Source organism: Neodiprion lecontei, chromosome 5 (assembly GCF_021901455.1).
Source record: "Neodiprion lecontei isolate iyNeoLeco1 chromosome 5, iyNeoLeco1.1, whole genome shotgun sequence".
Classification (NCBI taxonomy): domain Eukaryota; kingdom Metazoa; phylum Arthropoda; class Insecta; order Hymenoptera; family Diprionidae; genus Neodiprion; species Neodiprion lecontei.
This window is the reverse complement of record NC_060264.1, coordinates 21,533,940-21,553,207: the sequence shown is the minus strand read 5'-3', so window position 1 is coordinate 21,553,207 and position 19,268 is coordinate 21,533,940. Positions and strand designations below refer to the sequence as shown.

The window sequence follows — 19,268 nt, the reverse complement described above, 5'->3', positions numbered from 1 at the left end:
GAAAAAAAGTGAAAAAAATTATTTTTTGCCGATACGACGTTACGGAATTACTCGACATATGTTTTTATAGTTGTATCAGTAGCAGAAGGTCGTATCTACCAGTATACGACCTTTGGCTGTTAATTCAAATTTTATTAAATTTCAACGTTTCTGATTATATTTTCATGTTTTATATGATCAAAAGTAAAATATACGCCCCTTTGCCTTTTTTAACAACAAAAGGTCGTAAGATGGCGCTTACGACTTTATAACGTAAGACACGCAATCTAAATTCGAAAATATTGAAGATAATAAAATTTGCACGATAAAATTGTAAATAAAGATCAAGGAAGGGTTGGGGAGTAGAAGGAACGCACTAATTCGTTGAACAATTTCTCAGGTTGAAAAACTGTAATTACTTTTACGACACCTTCAAATTGCAATACTAATATAGCTTTACTTTCTGTATTTAATAATTTTATAATTACTTGTACCTGATTTTCGATTATCGTTACACGTGGCGATAAATGGAAATGAAAGGATAAACCAATGGAACAAGAATGTAGAATACCTCAACGCGTTGTCTTTGGCGTACAAGTGCGAACGCAAGGTGAACATGAAATAATATTCACACCTCTCCTACTCCATAAATTGCGAGTCAATAACGGACAATTGTATACACACCGCCAATGAATGTAGAATAAATGAAAACTTTTTCAATAATTAACGTATGATTGATGTAATATCATTTGTGGCGACATCGGTGCATAGTAGGGGCACTACATTCTGATCTTGAGGAAGGACCGCAAAATACAATTAACGTATGATTGATGTGATATCATTTTTTGTCATTTATGAAACCTTGCCACTAATGCAGAAAATTTGCATGAAAAACAGGCATTTTGATTCAAAACAACGAATGAATTGATAGGGGAAATATAGAACTAAACCAACGGAAGTCTTCATGGTGAAAAAAAAAAAACAGCAGCTGCAGCTTCATTGTTATAACACGCATCTTAAAGTGGACTAATTAACGTAGATTAGAACTGTACTTGACTAGATTGAAAAGCAAGCCCTTCAATTTACTCGTTGTTATGAATTAGTTTTCATACTTTTTTTACTTTCCGATTTCCCTGAATTGAAAACATCTTCATCCGTCGTGAATTGAAAAACGTTTTTGGATGTTACAGAAAAAAATAAATGTTGAATCAAACTCTTTGTCCGAAAGATTTTTATTTCTTCATCTTTCAATCCGAATGATTTCAAATTTGAAAAACACTTACCTGTAACTTTAGTTTGTTGATATTTCCTTCTTTCTTCCACTGTTCCGTTTCTCTTATATATTTTTTTCTTCAGTTAATATACAATACAATCGCAATTATCGTGAGAAGATAAGAGAAAATTAATATGGATCACAAATAAAAAATTCACGAATATGTATTAAACTGTAGTTAATAATCACTATCATATAATTAAGAACTATTGAACGCCAATAAAGTTGAAATCAGGGTACATCGATACGATACGTGATGTGAAATGATTCGATCCAATACAAACAAATGGACAAGTTAAAGATATATTAACTTTCATGCAAAGATAAATTCCTTCCTTTTTTGTTTGATTCGAAAAAATTTTCGCAATTGATTGTTTCTATCTTCTATCTTTCAATTAGCCAAATCTCGCCTCGCGATTTTTATTCCTTAAATTTTACTTTTCTGCGGTCTCGAATCGCACGAAATTCAAACTATTCACCGTATCAGCATTGATATTGATGCTTATGCGAGCTGGTTAGAGTTGATGAGCCGTCTTCCAGACTCCGAAAACCACTGACGGTGCTCCGCAGTGCAGAGTTTACTTTTATATTCGGCACGCGGTCAGGCAGACATGTGCGTAGATAATACATGTCAACACACATACAATTAATGTATACAAACGTATACGCGAGTACATTTCACGGGAACGAAACCGATGATAATCCAACTCGGGCTTAGAATCCCGACACCAGCACGCGTATCTTACGTTTGTTTGCACGTTTCCCTTCATACATCCTCAACTCGGCTGTTTGACTAAATAATTTTTTTACATAACGCTAACATGTTGTACGCATTTTTCCATCCGTGTTTGCCGTGCACAAACTACCCGTCTCTACGGTGGTCGAGAGAGTCTGCGAATGCGCATGCGCGGAGTAATTAAAAGCCAACTTTTAAGTCCTAGGAGTTTAAAGTGGTCTTTTCAAGTAGCGCGCGCATGCGCTGTTGCGAACGAATCTGGCATTACGCGTCCCTAATCTCAGTTTCATGCGCTTCGTGAAAAAACGCGTAACATACCCTTGTTATTTAAAAACTCGTCTGCAACAAGGAGGCAACGGACTTTCCGCCTCTCACAAGTAGAAGAGACCGGGGCCGATTGAAACCGAGGATGGGCAACCTCTGAGTACTTTTGTACTCAAAATACTTACAATAAGTATCAAGTCCCGATGTACTTCATACTTGGAGAAACACAAAATACTAAGTACAAATTGATTTGTCACTTTGTGAAATAGAAATTATCAAGTTCGAATGTATTTCGTATTTTGTGAAATAGGAAATGCTAATTAAAGTTGTACCGTTAATATAAAGTCTTAAATAGTAATTTAGCTGTTTGTGACATTCTTAAATACCTGAAAAATATTTTGTGTGAGAAGATTAATACATGTAAATTCAAAATAGGACAAGAATAGTTGCAATGTGAATTTTCGAGAAAGAATTTATTTATTTCCTGAAACATATAACGCTAAAAACAAGAATGAGAAAAAAAATAATAATAACAACCGAGTAGAATTTTGGTTCAGAGAAAAAGACAACATTGTCTTATTTATTTAAATAATATTCAAACTATTCGAATGATATCAAAAAATATACTATTTATTGTATTATATACATTTCAAGTTTATGTATGTATTAAAAATTTGGCTAAGAGACAAAAAAAATGAATTATTTTTTCGAATGAAAACATGGAATGAAAATTTTAATAAAGTTTTTTGAACAAATCGCCATTTTGTTTCTATTTGATATTAGGGATTGTAATTGGGTTTGAAAGACGCGGAATACAATCAAGTTTATCGTGTGAAAGTTTTGACAGAAATATGAGTATTCAAAGAAGTTATGACGAGTTGAAGTAAAAAAGGCATAAAATTTTTGTATGCTCAAGAGTGGCTTTTTATATAAATATTCCATAAAGATACGGAATAAAATTCTCAACCAAATCCCACTTTTGAAATCGAGTTTTGAGCAAGTTGAAAAAATATTCTACTGGACAATATGTATTCGATGAAATTTCCCTTCGTCCTCTTTTTGTTGCAGGGCCCTCAATTATGTTTAAAAGAGAAAAATGCATTTGCCAACTCAGCCTATTTTTCGATTTACGTACTTTGTAATCACACATTGACAAGTACTAACTACATACCTCAATACTCTAGTATTTTGTAATTATTAGAATTATAAATACAAAGTGCAACAGTACTTAGTACTGATTGCATTGCTCAGTACAAAATCCAACTGTACTGGGTAATTGATAATTTGATCAGTACTACGTAATTTTGTACTTCTGTATTTTGGACTTAAAACGTACAAATATGCCCATTCCTGGTTAAAAGAACGCTACTAACTCAAGAACCAACAGAGATAACAAGGCGGGGGGGTTACGAGGAGAGCAAGAAGCGGCTTTCGTGTCGCAACATGCCCCTTTGAATTCGATGGCGTTCCGAATGCACCATTGTGTGTTTGCTGAAAAACGTAAGTATTTTTCTTGCTGTTGTTTTGTTTTTTATTACAAAACTATGTTAGTTACGATTATTTTAAAGTCTATTGCAAGAACTTTGGTTCTCGAAGTACAAGTCAACATGATTTTTTTTATTCAAGTTGTTTATTTTGAAAGTTACATCGACAAAATCTGTCAAAGATGTGCCGGGAGGGTAATATCAATTTATTTATTTTTTATTCGGTTGAAACGTTTCATTCTGTGTGTTTCAAAACTGTGAAAATCGCGTTTTGTCATAGAAAAGCCAATTTTGTCACTTTCGTCACAGTCACAATTTTGTTAGTTTCGACCGAAAGAAAAGTCATCCAACAGTACAAACTTTTTGTTTTGATTTCGTTAGGTCAGGTCACGTATTCCGTCACAGTTGAAATAATTCGTGTTCTGGAATTGGAAGAATCATGTCACGATATAAAGAGAATGGAGCAAATGTTCCTTTTCGTCTTGCGTCACATCTTCGACGCCTATTGCTCTTCGATATTAGAGTTATTTCGTATCACCTACTTCATTTCATGGGCTCATATATCATCTAACGACCCTATGTGTATAAGGCATTCCACCCTTAACTGACCGATTTTTTGAACCCGGTCCTCCGATGCACAATCCTCAATCGGTTCGTAAAATCCTACTTAGCCTAGGTACGAAAAATGCTATACACGTGTGCAGTATATTCATATACCGTATATTTAGTCTGCAACTTTGCCGAACCTCTTGACCTGCATAAGAGGTCGAAAAAGGAGCATGCATCCCACATTACGTTACTGCGAAATAATTATCAATTTCACGAGTTTATTACACACTGACGAATATGGTTATTAATGTACCGAATAATGTTTTTCTAATAGTAAATCACTGGTGCTCATATACACATCAGTACCTCAATTCACTATAATTAATGTAATGTACACAACATATCTAATCAAGCATTGTATCGATGCAATCACTTGTGCGACTATTATTCGTCATTGTTACCGTGGATTGGCAATAATTATTGATTGGAACAATAAATGAATACTCGCAGCACCGAGCCAGCTGCTAGCATAGTATACATATCTTATTTATATAATATAATATTTCAGACGAAGTGTATCTTTGGTTCAAACAATTCTGAAGAAGACTGAAGAATTAGACACTTGCATTAATCCGACGTCTCAATAAAACTGATTCAGTGGTTTCACAGACGTGTCTCTCAATTGAATTCTCATCAAACTTCACAAGAACAGACTGGAACCGGAGATTAGTTTCATCGTTATTTTTTCTCAGTGTTTCCAGAAATATCAAAGATATTTAAATTACGTATGTTAAAATTCAAGATTCTATTCAATGCACTGACAGAGCTTTGTCAATCTTCAGAAATTTCGAATACAAATGTTGTATGTAACATAAAAATACGGCATCCCCGAGGGCAGTAAAAAATTCCGTCAGCTTTCATTTTCCTCGTCGCATCAGAGATAGGTAATCTGGTTGTTACTGCCGTCGATGATGACGCCGCTTTTGTATGCCTGGGCAAACTCGGGGTTCGTTTGATAAGCTTCCTCGGCAATCTCAGCGAGCTTTTCTGCCATACCCTTGCTGGTTTGCTGCACCATCAGCGACAGCGGACCGTTCCGGTTTTTCAGGAGGACATGAGGGTGACCGAATTCCTGTGGATTTGTACGGAAGCAGAGTTTCGATTAAGCGAGACCGCACTGCAATTCTTGGCTCGGGTTCACGTCGTTACACTTACCACTATACGACCGCCTTCCATCACTATCACTCGGTCACTGTCCATTATCGTGTTCAGACGATGAGCTATGGTCAGTACAGTGCAATCGGCGAACCTTCGTCTGATTGTGTTCTGAACTAACGCGTCGGTGCTGAGAAATTGAAAGATTGATAAGATCATCATAGGATTGATGCATGAATATGAGCATGAGTTTGAAAGCCAATGAATGTGACCGTTCTTCGGTCAGAAGCAGTCGAAATCAACATTTCAGTAGACCTGTTACAGCGTCTTTGGGGTCGTTGTATAATACTAAAGTCACACTCACCCTCGGTCAACGTTGGCGGTGGCTTCATCGAGAACCAGCAAACGGTTGTTTCTGAGAATCGCTCTGGCCAAGCAAATTAATTGGCGTTGTCCAACACTGAGATTGGCTCCGCCACCAGCGACCTGAAATTCCAGTGACGGAATCGCGTCTCCAAGTTCTACTTCGCGCAGACTGTCCCAAAGCTGGGTGTCCGAATACTGGTCGAAAGGATCTAGATTGTAACGGAGACTCGCCGAAAACAGAATCGGCTCCTGAGGGATGATCGAAATCCGAGGTCGCAACTCCTGTAGTCCAATCGACTTCGTGTCGATCCCGTCCAACAGAATTTCTCCCTCCAGTCCATCTCCGGTGAGATGAAACAGCGCTGAGATCAGTGAGGATTTCCCAGCCCCGGTTCTTCCTGCTATACCGATCTTCCAGCCAGGCTTTATGTTCACGTTCAGGTTCTGTAGAAACAGTTTTGAGGATTAAGCAGTGTGGCACTGCTACAAAATTTCTGGCTTAAGAGCTTCCACATCTAATGAACAATCATAACTCGAAGCCTTAAGAACACGCTAGATCAGTTCAAAACGACTGATACTCCACTTAAAAATTTAATGACATAACAAATTCTTATGTCAACATTGAAATCAGGGTACATCTTTCGACACCTAGTTGAAAAATCATATCAGATTATCTACGAAAGCTCGGTGAAAGTTTCCCGTGAAGCAGAACCCGTCGATGAACTATCAGAATCAGCGTACAAAATCCCTATAGACTTTATACCCTTGTAATTCTCAATAACATTAATCTTGTTTCGATCACTTCACCTTCAGCACCGGCGGTTTGTCCTCAGCGTATTTCATGGACACCTCCTTGAAGACTAGGGCACCCTTGGAAGGCCACGTGGGTGGAGGCGGGTTGTCAGTGGTGAAAGGTCCCTCCTGAGGTAAAGTGGTGTACTGTAACACCCGCTCAACAGACGTCATTTGAGAGATTACGTCGGTGCTCTGCTTGATTCCGTATTGGACCATGCCGGTTAATATCAGGGATTGCGAAATGGCAAGTCCAACAGAGCCACCGAGTGTGTATCCTGAAAACGGTCGAGCAGTTATTGAGAAATTTATTCGATATGGGAAGCTTGTGGCCTGCTTGAAACCAACCGTCGTCCAGGAGGATGAAGGAGAAACAGACGCAGGTGATAAAACAGCAGGAAATTAAATCCAAGAAGAAACCAAAGGCGGTTCCAGAGGCGATGGTCAAGTACCAGGCTGCGGTGTGCGAGTCCTGATAATCGTCAAATTCCTTGCGCAGCATTACTGCGACTGGAGAGCCTCTGCTTCGAATCGTTGTCAGCCCATCAAGAGTGGAGGTTACGTGAGAGAACACGGGACTCTTGGCTGAAAATTGATACAGCCGTTGTAAACTATGATGCATATACCTAATTTTGTTCACGCATGTGAAAAGTGAAAAATTTCTGAGACTTACTGATTCCTTCCAGCCGCTTAACGTCCTGGGCAGTTTTGAGAAAGTAGACCCTGATTACGTAGAATATAGAAATCATGATGACAGTTGGTATGGCCATCCAGTAATTGACAACCACAACCATGATCAGAATTCCAATCATGATACTGAATATCTGAAGAGTCTCAAGCATCACTCTAGGTAGAAGTTCGTCCATCGAGCCAATATCCTTGGAAAAGCGATTGAGAATTCTTCCTGGGTGGAAAATAAGAGACAAATAATCAGTACCTCAGGCAATCTCAAAAACATAAACAATTTCGACGTACCAGATGGATTAGTATTGAAAAATCTCATCGTGGCTCTCAGAAGATTCGAGAACATGGTATTGTGAATATTTCGACTGGAGTTGATGCAGTTGCGCATGAAAAGGAAGCTCCGCATCGAGGTGAGGAAGATGCAGAGGATGATGCACCCCGTGTAAATATAGACCGCCAAGTCTGTCCGGAAAACTCCGTACTCGTCGTAGAATGGCGTCGTTGCACCTTTGCTGTCGTTCCCGGCTCTAACAGAGCTATTCGAGGAACTGACGGCCTTGAGGATCTCCTGGTTCGTCCAGTAGGTCACCCAGTAGTCAGTGCCGCTAGAAGACAGCTGAGCTGCGATGAAGACTAGCAGAAGAAAGGCCAGGAAACAGGTGTTTCCACCAGCTTTAAAGTAGCCCCAGTACACCTTGTTCGACATTTCTCCAGTGGCCATCTCTTCCTCGCTCACGTCTCTGTACTCCTCAACGCTCTCCGCGACCTGGGAAATCCGGTCAACGTCGTCGCCTTCCGATGATGCATGCGTCTGAAACAGTATTTCAACTTGTCATTCAGCGTTGATCTCAAATATTTCAATACCCTCAATAATCCTCTTCACTTATCAGTCTGTTTGACCTTTTTTTTAAAGTAAGTAGATCAATTATGCAAGGCCATTTTACAAAATTGGGCATTCATTACAGTGAGTTTCAAACCATTCGATTACTTGATTCTTTAGTAAAATCCGACTTTAAATATGATTTATCGCTAGATACAAGTCTTCAGTACTTGATACACTTCGACATGTACCATTTGCGGTCGTGACCTTCGATTACACATAATGGAAATAGACATGTAGATAGATTCACCCACTCCTTGTAATTCTTTGGTGTAGAAATAGAGAAACTAGAATTACATTTGGGTCATTGTTTTCTCCTTCAGCAGTTTCTTCGATCTTGCGTTTCTCGGAATCATGAGAGTCCAGAACATGGGTGATGTTTGACTTGCCCAGCTCACTGTACGTGCCCTGATGTTCAACGGTGCCCTGAAAAACGCCGTTTAAGCTCGAGTAAAGAATAAGTATGAGATTTTTTTTTATTGGCATGAAATCATGGAAGCACAGGAGCATCGGTGAATTACAATAAAAAACAGAATACAGACAGAAGAGACCTGAGTGATGAAGGTGAATCAGTTCATGGGAAATCTTACGCGGTCTAAAACGATAATGCTGTCCGCTTGCGAAAGGTACTGGAGTTGGTGAGTGACTAGGATGCGGGTTTTTCCCTTCAGGTATCCCTGGATGCACTCCTCGAACAAGTGACGACCTACTCGAGCGTCGACTGCACTGAGGGGATCATCAAGCAAGTATAGATCAGCGTCTCTGTAAACGGCTCTGGCCAGATTAACTCGAGCTCTCTGTCCTCCGGACAAGGATGCACCTCTTTCGCCAACGAAGCTCATGTCACCCTGAGGTAGCTGTTCGAAGTCCTTCAGCAAAGCACAGACTCTGGTGACCTGAAACAGTACCACAATGGTTTACAATTCAACACTCATTGTGGCCTGGCTGAGCGATTCAAAGCCTAGCAAGCTGACAAAGCACGAATGATCTTAACCCACCTCCTGGTACCTGATCCTGTCGTAAGGCTGACCGAACAGAATATTGTCACGAATGGAGGCTGAGAAAAGCCAAGGATCCTGACTTGCGTACGAAATACGAATGTCCTTGGGGCTGATGATCGTTTTGACGCCATTTTCGCTGGTGTATAAATTCACGCTTCCGGCTCCCGGTCGCAACTCACCTAGTATCAGGTGCAGCAACGATGATTTACCCGAGCCGACAGAGCCCACGAGGACGGAAAGTGATTGAACCCCAACGTTCATTGTCACTTGACACAAAGTTGGCGGCAGCTGACCGTGGACCCAGTTCGCTGCCACGTTTACCATCTCAATCCCGACCCCGTTTTCGAACCGTTGACCTGTCATCTGCTTTTCCGCATGCGCCGTGCCATTTTTCAGTTTCTTATTCACATTTTCGGGAACTTTGATCTCATCCAGTAGTAAGAAATCCTGAAAAAAATATATGCACCATTACCTTCAGTGTTCAGAAACACAAAGAACAGCGTCAAACTTACCGTCAATCTCTTCAGTGACACTGCGGTTTCGCCAGCCATTATGATTGCTTGCGGAAAGCAAATTGCGCATGTCATTTGCAGAACGTTGAACAAGGTAGACAGCACGAACGATACATCAGCAGTAAGGGTATTGCCCATGAGTACAAAGGTGATCAGGGTCAAGTAGAGCGTCATTCGTTCGGAGAAGACCATAATACTGAGGTAAATTCCTCTCAGGTAGGTCGTGACAGCAATTAGTTTCATTTCGAGTACTCGAACCTTCGACACTATCAAATCAAATGGCTTTTCCCACGAGTACATTTTGACCACCTGTGAAGTGACCATATTTCCTTCGTGAGAATTAACAAGACGGCAATTCGCAAGCGGTGCACGTTACCTGTATCCCGGAAATCAGTTCGCTCATCAGTTGCACCCGGTGGTCAGTCTTGACCGCGATCTTCGACCTGAATTTCGCGCTCACGTGGCTCATGTAACCTTGAATCGGTATCGTCTGCAGCATCATCGCTCCGATTCCAACCAAAGCAGCAATGCCAACCGACTGCCACATCACGTAGCCTATCAGTAGCACCTGTAATCGAACGATCAGGTTGTGTTCAAAGCCAGTACTACTACAGTCTTTGAGCAATAACCTCAGTGGTTACTGCAGCAAAGCTATGAATCCAGAGAACAAAATAAGCGTCAGAAGAGTTGATCGTGTTTCGAATCAGAGTTGTGAAATTTCCTCACATGCATCGGCATGAGCCAAACGTAGTGAAGAAACAGCGGGACGAAATCGAAACGCGCCACGTCGTTGCTGATCAAGTTGGCCACCTGGCCAGCAGCGGTATTGTTCAATGCAGCCTGATTGAGCCGAAGAACCTGAAGAAAAAAGAAAGCGATTGGATGCCATTTATCTAGGTATTTTGTAAATTCATATCTCAAGAACCGATTGTTATTCAAGTTTGTTGTGGTTTGATTTAGTGAAAAGTATGTAGACCGAGCTTCATTGACATATTCTTTTCATTAGAATTAATCGATTGAAAGCATTATAATTCACCGAAACATTAATCGTATCAATCGGTGACATGTTTTGTGATTCCCACGATATCTCAGAAACGGCTGAAACGATTTACTTCAAATTTGGGAACAGTATTCTTAGATAATTGATGCCACTATACTTTTTGCCACTATGTTAAATTTTTTTCTGGGGCAAAACGGTGGACAGTGAAGTTGAAATTCGGTTTTTTATAAGAAATTTACGACTGTTTTAGTTAGTTGACAGAAAAAAAACCTGGAATACGGCAAAGAGAATAAAGTATCCAAGAATACTGCATCTGGCTCTAAATTTTAAAAAAATTTTCCGACGGATTTGGTCCCACCGTGTTATAAGTAGAGTTTTTTCAGTAGATCCCAAAATCAATGATATTAGAGTGACATTCCAGGTAACTCAAATTCCACTCAATTCTTCGATGTAGTTGCGAAATTTTTTCACTACGATTTTACCAAAATACACTCTGGTACCGCCAAAAAATCACCGAGTGTTTTTCGAAACACAATATTTCCGCATTTTTTAATTTCTGTGGATTTCAGTTATAAGTATGACTGTAGAATTCAGTTTAATTTCAGTGGAGTAAGAAATCTTTTCAATGATTTTTCGGTGGGACTTTGGTATGCTTTTAATGTAATTACAGTGATAATACACTTTAGAAAATTCTTAGCTTTACCGTGAAATCTACGTATTATCGAAGTGAAATTTGTAAGTGTAACTTCAGTTCAATGTCAGAGGGACGGCATCCGGCAAGGTTGGTTGAGCCAATTTTGAGATATCGTGGACACCGCAAAACATTTCACAGAGCATACGAAGCTCTATCTACATACTTTTGAAAAAAATTATCTCCGACAGAATTTTTCAATCGGTTGTCGTTGCCTAAATGAAATTTGAAAACTTCGAAAAGCTTCCATGCAGATTTGCCTCGTCTTTACCTTTCTATATATCAGTGAACAGCAGGCCACCCTGATGCACATGCCAACTTTTTGCACTTGCAGATTTGTGTGATGGGTTATGAAAACTATTCCCAATGTGACGAGGATCAGGTAGCCAGCGTAGAGGAAAACATCGTTACGCGTGATCGTATCTTGGCCCGGATTGAAGTAGTCGATTATCCAACCTTGCAGTATTGGCTGGAGTATCTTGAACACCATCAACTGCACGAACAACAGCAGCCCCTGAATCATGTAGCGAACCCAGAACACCCTCACTATCGCCCAAGTCAAGCTTGGCTGCTTCCTCGCCTTCTTCTTGCCGTCTTTTCCCAGTACCAACTCACCATCCGCTTTTATCAATTCTTTTTCCCATTCTCTGTGTGGAAAAATTATAATTCTTTTTAAACATTCTACTTTCTTTCCATCTTGCAATTGAAATTTTTCGTAGATTATGTCTTGAACGATTAGCTGGATTTTTCGTAGCCATTTCTCGTCAAGTCAAACAACCCTGAACTTGATTTTATCTGTATTGGGAAATTGTATATTAGGATTGAAATAAGAAAAGAATTAAAAATGCAGTGTAAGTGTAAACACGTATAATAAATGACTGTACTGAGAAAAACTGTAATCAAGATAAGCTAATACAAGGCTGACAATGAGGTGAAATACAGTATTTCACGGTTACGCTTTTACATAAGCTCCGTGGATTTTCTGTGATATAAATGTACAAATCCTTTGATCAACATCATTATCTAACTTGTATACTCGTATTCTGAAACCAGCCGTCAACGTGACTTGCTTTTACTCAGAACTACCTACATGATATGACGTGAACAAAATTGGCTCAAACACGAAACCCAAAAAAAGATGTTCAAAAGAAGATTTTCGTACACCGAAAAATAGTTGGTACAATTCGAAAAATAGTGAAAATCAGGGTCGGTTATCTTTCATTCGCATTTATTATTCAATAAATCCATTGACCCATTTCACTTTTTGAAAAACCGTTCCTTTTATTTTTCTTTCGAATTACTTGTAAGTATGTTACACACATAGCTTAGTCATTCATATACCTTTTCACAACGCGTCAATATTTCCACAGATGTGTACAATTATAACCGACACCTTATTTCGCAATGCATAACATCTCAACCAGCCATAGTATGTTGTTAATAGAATTATATTGATTTTTAATGCTACTGCCTAATACACGCTCGTTATTCCAGCTTGATTACAGACCGCCTAAGCGCAACGTGTGTAAAACTCTTGATTAGTGTGATATAACAGTTCTGTAGGTATGTCCACATAATGCGCAAGCATCGAATTTTGCTACGACTCTCATTACAGATTCTCGGATATTCGCCCATCTAGTTCAAGATTATCTGCTGAATCTAATTTCCCTCAAAATACGTGCCAAATACAGTGTATAACATTTCACTCGCTCAATTCTCAGTTTCGAAGTATTCTGTGAAAAAGCAATTATGACCGAATAATTCTTGCCATCGTATTTTTGTACCCGAAATAAACACCGAGAAATTTGAAGCACTGGGAATCGTTTTGCAGCCAAAATAGAATCGTAAGCGGAGTAAAGGTGGCCATGTTGATTTTTTTCTGCATTGCTGCTAGTCTGTTCGATCGATAAATTAATTACAATTAATATCAAGTAGAAGTCTAGACGAGAAATTTTGGAGCTTCCACGAATAGTCAAATTTTATACTTTTTGATTTCATATTATATTTAAGTTTCAAAACTATAACAAAAAACTTATATGATATTCTTACGTCTGAAGTCGGTCCCCAAGGCTTCCAGATTCGTCGTATTTTAGCGGATCGTACAAATCTGTTACTTGCAGATCACGTTTTGCACCTTTCCAGAATATCGGTATCATCCATCTGCAATTTACAATTCTGATGCATATAATTGGTAAATTTAAAATTACAATCTTATTATCGCGGTGATAAATTCTTCGATCTTTGAATGCAAGTTTTCCTTCACTTCAAACGAACAAAATTGAACGAAATCGATAAATGATTAAAAATATTAAAAAATAAATTTAAATAAATATCAGGTTGACCGATTTATGCGTTTGACACAGTTCTTGCCCGTTTCTTGTCGGTAATTAGTTATTTACGTTCATGTATGCATACACCTGTAATAAGCTGAAAAATACGTACATTGTCATTCGCGTGCGAATTATTATTGCAAGAAGTAAAATAGAAAACAGTTTTTACCTAGTAAGCAGGTGTACGTTCGCTGAAAAAATACGCTACAACTTATGTAAAAAATTATTCGAGACAGTGTTCGTCGTAACTACGATATTAAATATCGATTATGTAGTATTATCGCGTTCAATTGTATACGAGTACTAGTATTTCTCTATCTACGCCGTCTTTTTCTATTGCACGATGAAGGTGACAAAATTGTAGCCTCAAAAGAAATAGAAATACGGTGATATTTTTATTGTTCTATGTTTTTCTTTTCTGTCATTTTTCCCATATGGTTCATGTTATTAATAATGGAAACAATAACAAAACGATATTTATTTTATGCAAATGTGTTTATGTACGAATTCTGAAATAATACGCGACGTTTTACGTGCGTATAACGTGTTCCTTGGAAACGATAACATTCAGACGTTGTTCAGAAGAAATATTTTTCAAAGTTAGACATATTTGTGGAACGTGAGGTAAGACATTCGACAATTCGGCATTCGTAATGTGATGTACTCAATTTTCCTTTATTTTACTCTTTTCATTATTTCCAACTCTGTTCACTTTTATTCTCTCCTTTCCCTGTCTTTTTTATACGTCTACCCGTTATGCAATACTATAAAATAATTTATACCTTACCCAAAAAACAGCAAACTGATTATGTTTGACGATTCCTGGGGATTTCTACGTCCTTGGTGTTTCTCTCTAGTATCCATAATTTTTGTTTAACTATTTTTCTGTTTTCCAAACTCAAAGAAAACAATAACGGACTTGTACTTCCACTTTTTTCCTTCTACGCACAGATCGTACAAGCCAGGGAGAGTTTTATTCTCACAGAAGCTCATAAATCCTACTTTTGCACTGCTGAAACAAAATTGAAGGGCGAAAACTTTTATAAGTACGAAGTGTTAATAAAAATAATGACGGGAAATATATTAAGCTCAACTCTTTTAAAGTTGCCTCAAATCGTGTAAGCCAATAGAAAAATTTTCCAATATTTTAAAGTTCTGTCAGATTACATAAAAAATCAAAACAAATAACTGACCCTTCTATTAATTATTATTTGATTTCTGGAAGAAGAAAACACGTTTTTGTCACGGTGTAAATATATAAACATGCTCAAAGTGGGAAATTGAATGGACAATGTTTATCCTATTACCAAAGTTGTAATAAAAACACCATTTATAATTTATGCTTTTATAAAAATACAAATATGGATATGAGAATACATATTCGAACGCATGCAGCTGTGTAAATAATGATAAGTAGAGCATCTGGAAATGAAATAGCCTTTAACCTGAATACAAGAATTTGAATGCGAATTTTAATCTTGTGTGTCGTTATTTTTTTAACGTTTGGTTTTCTGTCGCATCTTTGATAATTTCATTGAACCATGTTGTATTTTCATAATTTTCAAAAATTCATACATGGTATTCAGTGTATCGCGAGAAACACAAAAAAAAAAATGCAAAACATAAAAAAGTGAAAAAGACAAATTAGTAATTATGTAGCATAACGTAAATCATATTATATGCATGTGGAGAAAGATTCCCGTTACAATTTCGAACTGAGATCCGTTTACAACGTAAGATATTCATGTTACGTCAGATTTCGGATTTTCAATCTTTCACAAACATTTTACAATTCCGCAATCGCGAGTGTGACGTAAAAAAATTCAGCCGAAACAAAAGAAAATCTATTCAGAACTGAATGAGATACAACAAGCGAGAGACCAATATGAAAACCAAATTTCATTGAGAGACAAAAATTTGTGGGAATTTGTTTTCTCCGTTTCATCAAATTGTATGGATTGAAAGGAATTATACCAATAAAGTTGACATAAGTCATGAATTGTATAATCTATAAATAATCGAAAACTATATAATAAGAATTAGAAACAGGTACACACCTTGAACTTTTTCTCTATTGGTGCCTAATAAATTGTTCCGTTTACGTGTAACACGTAACGAAAATTATATTCATTTAACCTTACGATTCATAACTGGGGCCAAACGCATCGCACGCAAATTTTGAACTACGCTCAGCGTCGCTATCGCTACGTGGTCTTGAATCTTCGAATGGGTTTTTCGTTAACTAAGTGTAAATAAAATCGGATTTCTCGTTCACCGTTCTTTTCCTTGAGGAAATCAAGAAAAGAAGAAAACCATGTACGAGAAAGTCCGTTTACCAGCACATGGCTGGTTTTATGATAAAGAAAAGCCCGGGTTGCTTTCGGACACCAGTAATGCGTTTGAAATTGGCAAAATAAAGTCATGAGTTGTAGGGTTAAAATTATTACACCACGTGTAATAGTAATAACTGATAATTATTACTAACACTGTTATTATTATTAAATTATTCTTATTATTGTTAGCACTATTTTATTACCGATTTTTTCTTGTTCCATTTTTTTTTCTTCTTGTGCGAAAAAAATGGTTGTCGCCTTCCTCTTTGTCACTTTCTAACGTTAACTGAATAATGATTGTTTAATTTACGGTGTTTGAACACAGAATTTATCGAAAATATTGAGGAAATTGTTTGTGAACACTGAGCGAAAAAAATTAAAATTGTAAAAATCACACGCGAGATGTGATAAGAAGAATAGAAAAAATGATATGAAATCGATACAACCTTGCTTCTCAAATACAAAATATCGATCCGACCACCTTCACAGCCGATCGCTGTCTGCACGTTGTCGCTGTTGGCAATTAGCTCTATACTCACGTCAGGAATCGCATAAAGCCAAGGGACGGAACAGGGACGTTTCGAACCATCGATTCCGGCACACATACGTATAATACCACCTGCCGAATACAGGTGAACGTTTCAACACCGCGTCGTAAATACCAGCTTGATCGTCTTCGTTCGAAAAAATCGCAGATAATATCTATCCAACATTATCGCCGTCATCACCGTCATCGTTATTAACGCAGCGTCGAGTAGATAGTTGATTTTGATTTTTTTCTTACAACCCTGTACGATGAATTATTCATTCGCTTTTATTTATTTATTCATAACACGTACATTCTTTGAATTTCTATCGCTATTTTCTGTGTCCTTTCGATCGTTCCTTGAAATTATTCAAATCCTTCTCATAAAGGTCGGATCACCTAGTTTACATCATTATGATAAATATCATGTACTTGTTGCATGTAATATGTATATTGAACTAGAGCATTCCAAGTTTGATCGAGACCGGATTAGATCGGTGATTTTTTATTATTTTTTTTTCAATGATCACACCGTTTCTCTCTTCACGCTCTAGAAAATTCCAACTCCATTAGCTATATATTTCCCTTTCGAAAACTATTCTGACATCTGGGAAATCGTTTCACGATATCACGTCGAGTTTCGTTAAACGTTCCATTTTCGGTTTTTCAAAACGTTTCAATCTCTTTGCCTATGTATGTTTTATTTATTTATTTATTTTTTTTTTCGTTCTTTCTGCAAATTACGTTTTGTAAGCGTAAAAAGTAAACCGATCAAGCTACATCGTGAGTTGAGATTTTGATAAAAGGTTCTCTCCTCCAGATATATGGTTAAAAAAAATTAAAAATTGGATGTTCGGTTTGAATTCATTCTAAAATTATCGTACGAACTTGTGACTTGTTCGAAAATGATAACAATTAATAGCTTGGGTTTTAAATTTTTTTTTACCTTTTTCTTACCCTCATTATTTCTATTTACTCAGACTGTATCCTCGATTCGTTCTAACCGATTAAAAGGTACGCGTAATCAGCCGTGTCTAAGTATAACATACTCACCGATAAAGTTACACGCAATTCTATGCTTATAATTGCGATGCGCAATATAACGTAATACTTTATGTCCGTAGAAATGATGTTTGAAAACTTGTGGGACTGTTCTTGAAACTTAAGAGTAAAATGGCAACAAAAAAAAACATGCATATACATTAATCGTCATATACATGTATAACAATTTCATTAGGAGTGATAAAAAACAAATGGAAAGATGAAGATCTATAAAAAACCGAAGCAAGTGGATGTCTGACTTTGAAAATTGTGCCCACTTGAAAATGATCGGAAGGGCGAGGGGGGAGGGACCTCGGAAACAGCCGACTGTATCGATTTTCCATGGAATGCCCTATGTGCCTGGTCAATTGTAAGCAGATGCATCGCTTGATAGGTAAAATAGTTAACGAGGCACTTGAATTGTTATGTAATCTAATCCGCGTTGCGCGGTGTGGTGCAAATTGAATTATATATGCATCGGCCGATGTTTTATGGTAATAAAATGAACGATAGTCGTATATCCCACAATACCAGGCTTTGATAAAATAATCTATCTATCAATTAGAACCCAGACAAGGAGGATGATGATACGGTAATGAGGATGAGGATGGAAAAACGGAGAGTGCAAGATGAGCGGAAATGAAGCGGATAGCGAAACTTACGGTACGAAACTGTGTAAAAAATTGTACCAGCATGATTTATCTTTACTTCCGTTGTAATGAACCGGAATTCTCAAAATACGAAACTTCTAACCAACCGATGAGAATGAAAAATAATAATAAAACTCACCAAGAGTGGAATTTTTTTATCAGCAATTTACAAAAGTAACAACGAAATCTGGTTTCTTTCCTCAATTAAAGATTTCATTGCCAAGTAATTACGATTTTCCTGTGTTATCGATAGCTTAAAAATCGATTACCATGAAATTGTATTCGGCAATGTTGGGCAATACTGGGCAACATTGGACAACATTGAGTCGACTCAGTTTGGTAGAAAATTTAATACGACGACCAAGCAGAGAAGAAAAAAAAAATAACACGAAAAGTGCTGAAAGATTGAAGCGTCTCTAATGGACTAAATTATATTTGAATAGTGTCTAAAAATCAATAATGCTAATTAAATCGCACTGTCGTATTAAAATCAAGTTTTTAAGTATCACTGGATTTCACATTAATTTCATTACTTTTATTGGATTTGAAAAGAAATTGTATGTATTCACACACGTATATATTTTATTTATTTATTTATTTATTTTTTTTTTTGCATTTTGTACGGAATATTTTTACGCGGCTTCCAAGGCCGCGGGTACAATAAATTTTTTTTTCTTTCATTGATTGAATAATATTTCTTTTATCGATTTCAATACATATTCAGTTGTATCTATACTCACGTCTTCAAAAAACCAAAATTACCCTCATGCACATTAGCTGGAATTTATAAATACTTAATACAGTAATCGGAAAGTGCAAAAAGCTGTTTTTTTTCGCTAATTCAACGGCCGATCCGGCAAGATTTTTTATCAAATTTTCGTCGATTTAACATCGATTATCGATTTTTCTCTATTGTAATAAAATATCGGGCCAATTGTGTTATAGAATTAAATATTCAACAATGCCAAAGTTACTGAAAAAAATTGTTTCAGTATGTTGAAAATAACACGAAGATGTGATTT

The 19,268-nt window shown here is 37.4% G+C and overlaps 1 protein-coding gene and 1 long non-coding RNA gene across 3 annotated transcripts; one reads left to right on the top strand and one right to left on the bottom strand.

The window, feature by feature from the left end:
- Positions 1–4,221: 4,221 nt before the first annotated feature.
- LOC107225999 (ATP-binding cassette subfamily C member 4) lies at positions 4,222–16,541 on the bottom strand. Of its 2 annotated transcripts, none has more exons than XM_046741163.1 (17): positions 16,233–16,541; positions 14,484–14,708; positions 13,416–13,526; positions 11,638–12,013; positions 10,402–10,533; positions 10,052–10,243; positions 9,676–9,984; positions 9,161–9,610; positions 8,753–9,058; positions 8,460–8,588; positions 7,574–8,093; positions 7,272–7,502; positions 6,947–7,183; positions 6,614–6,876; positions 5,805–6,250; positions 5,501–5,630; positions 4,222–5,417 (listed from the first exon to the last, which is right to left on the bottom strand). In XM_046741163.1, exons 2-17 carry the CDS (start codon positions 14,558–14,560, stop codon positions 5,220–5,222), a joined length of 4,107 nt encoding a protein of 1,368 aa, XP_046597119.1. In that variant the 5' UTR covers positions 14,561–14,708; positions 16,233–16,541; the 3' UTR covers positions 4,222–5,219. The 2 variants fall into 2 exon arrangements, with proteins under 2 accessions (XP_046597119.1, XP_015522146.2); XM_015666660.2 differs by having other exon boundaries at positions 14,484–14,705.
- Positions 16,542–17,736: 1,195 nt separating this feature from the next.
- On the top strand, positions 17,737–18,688 carry LOC124294686. Its single transcript, XR_006904616.1, has 3 exons — positions 17,737–17,990; positions 18,162–18,259; positions 18,500–18,688. It is a non-coding gene; the product is annotated as an uncharacterized LOC124294686 (long non-coding RNA).
- The last annotated feature ends 580 nt before the right edge of the window (positions 18,689–19,268 follow it).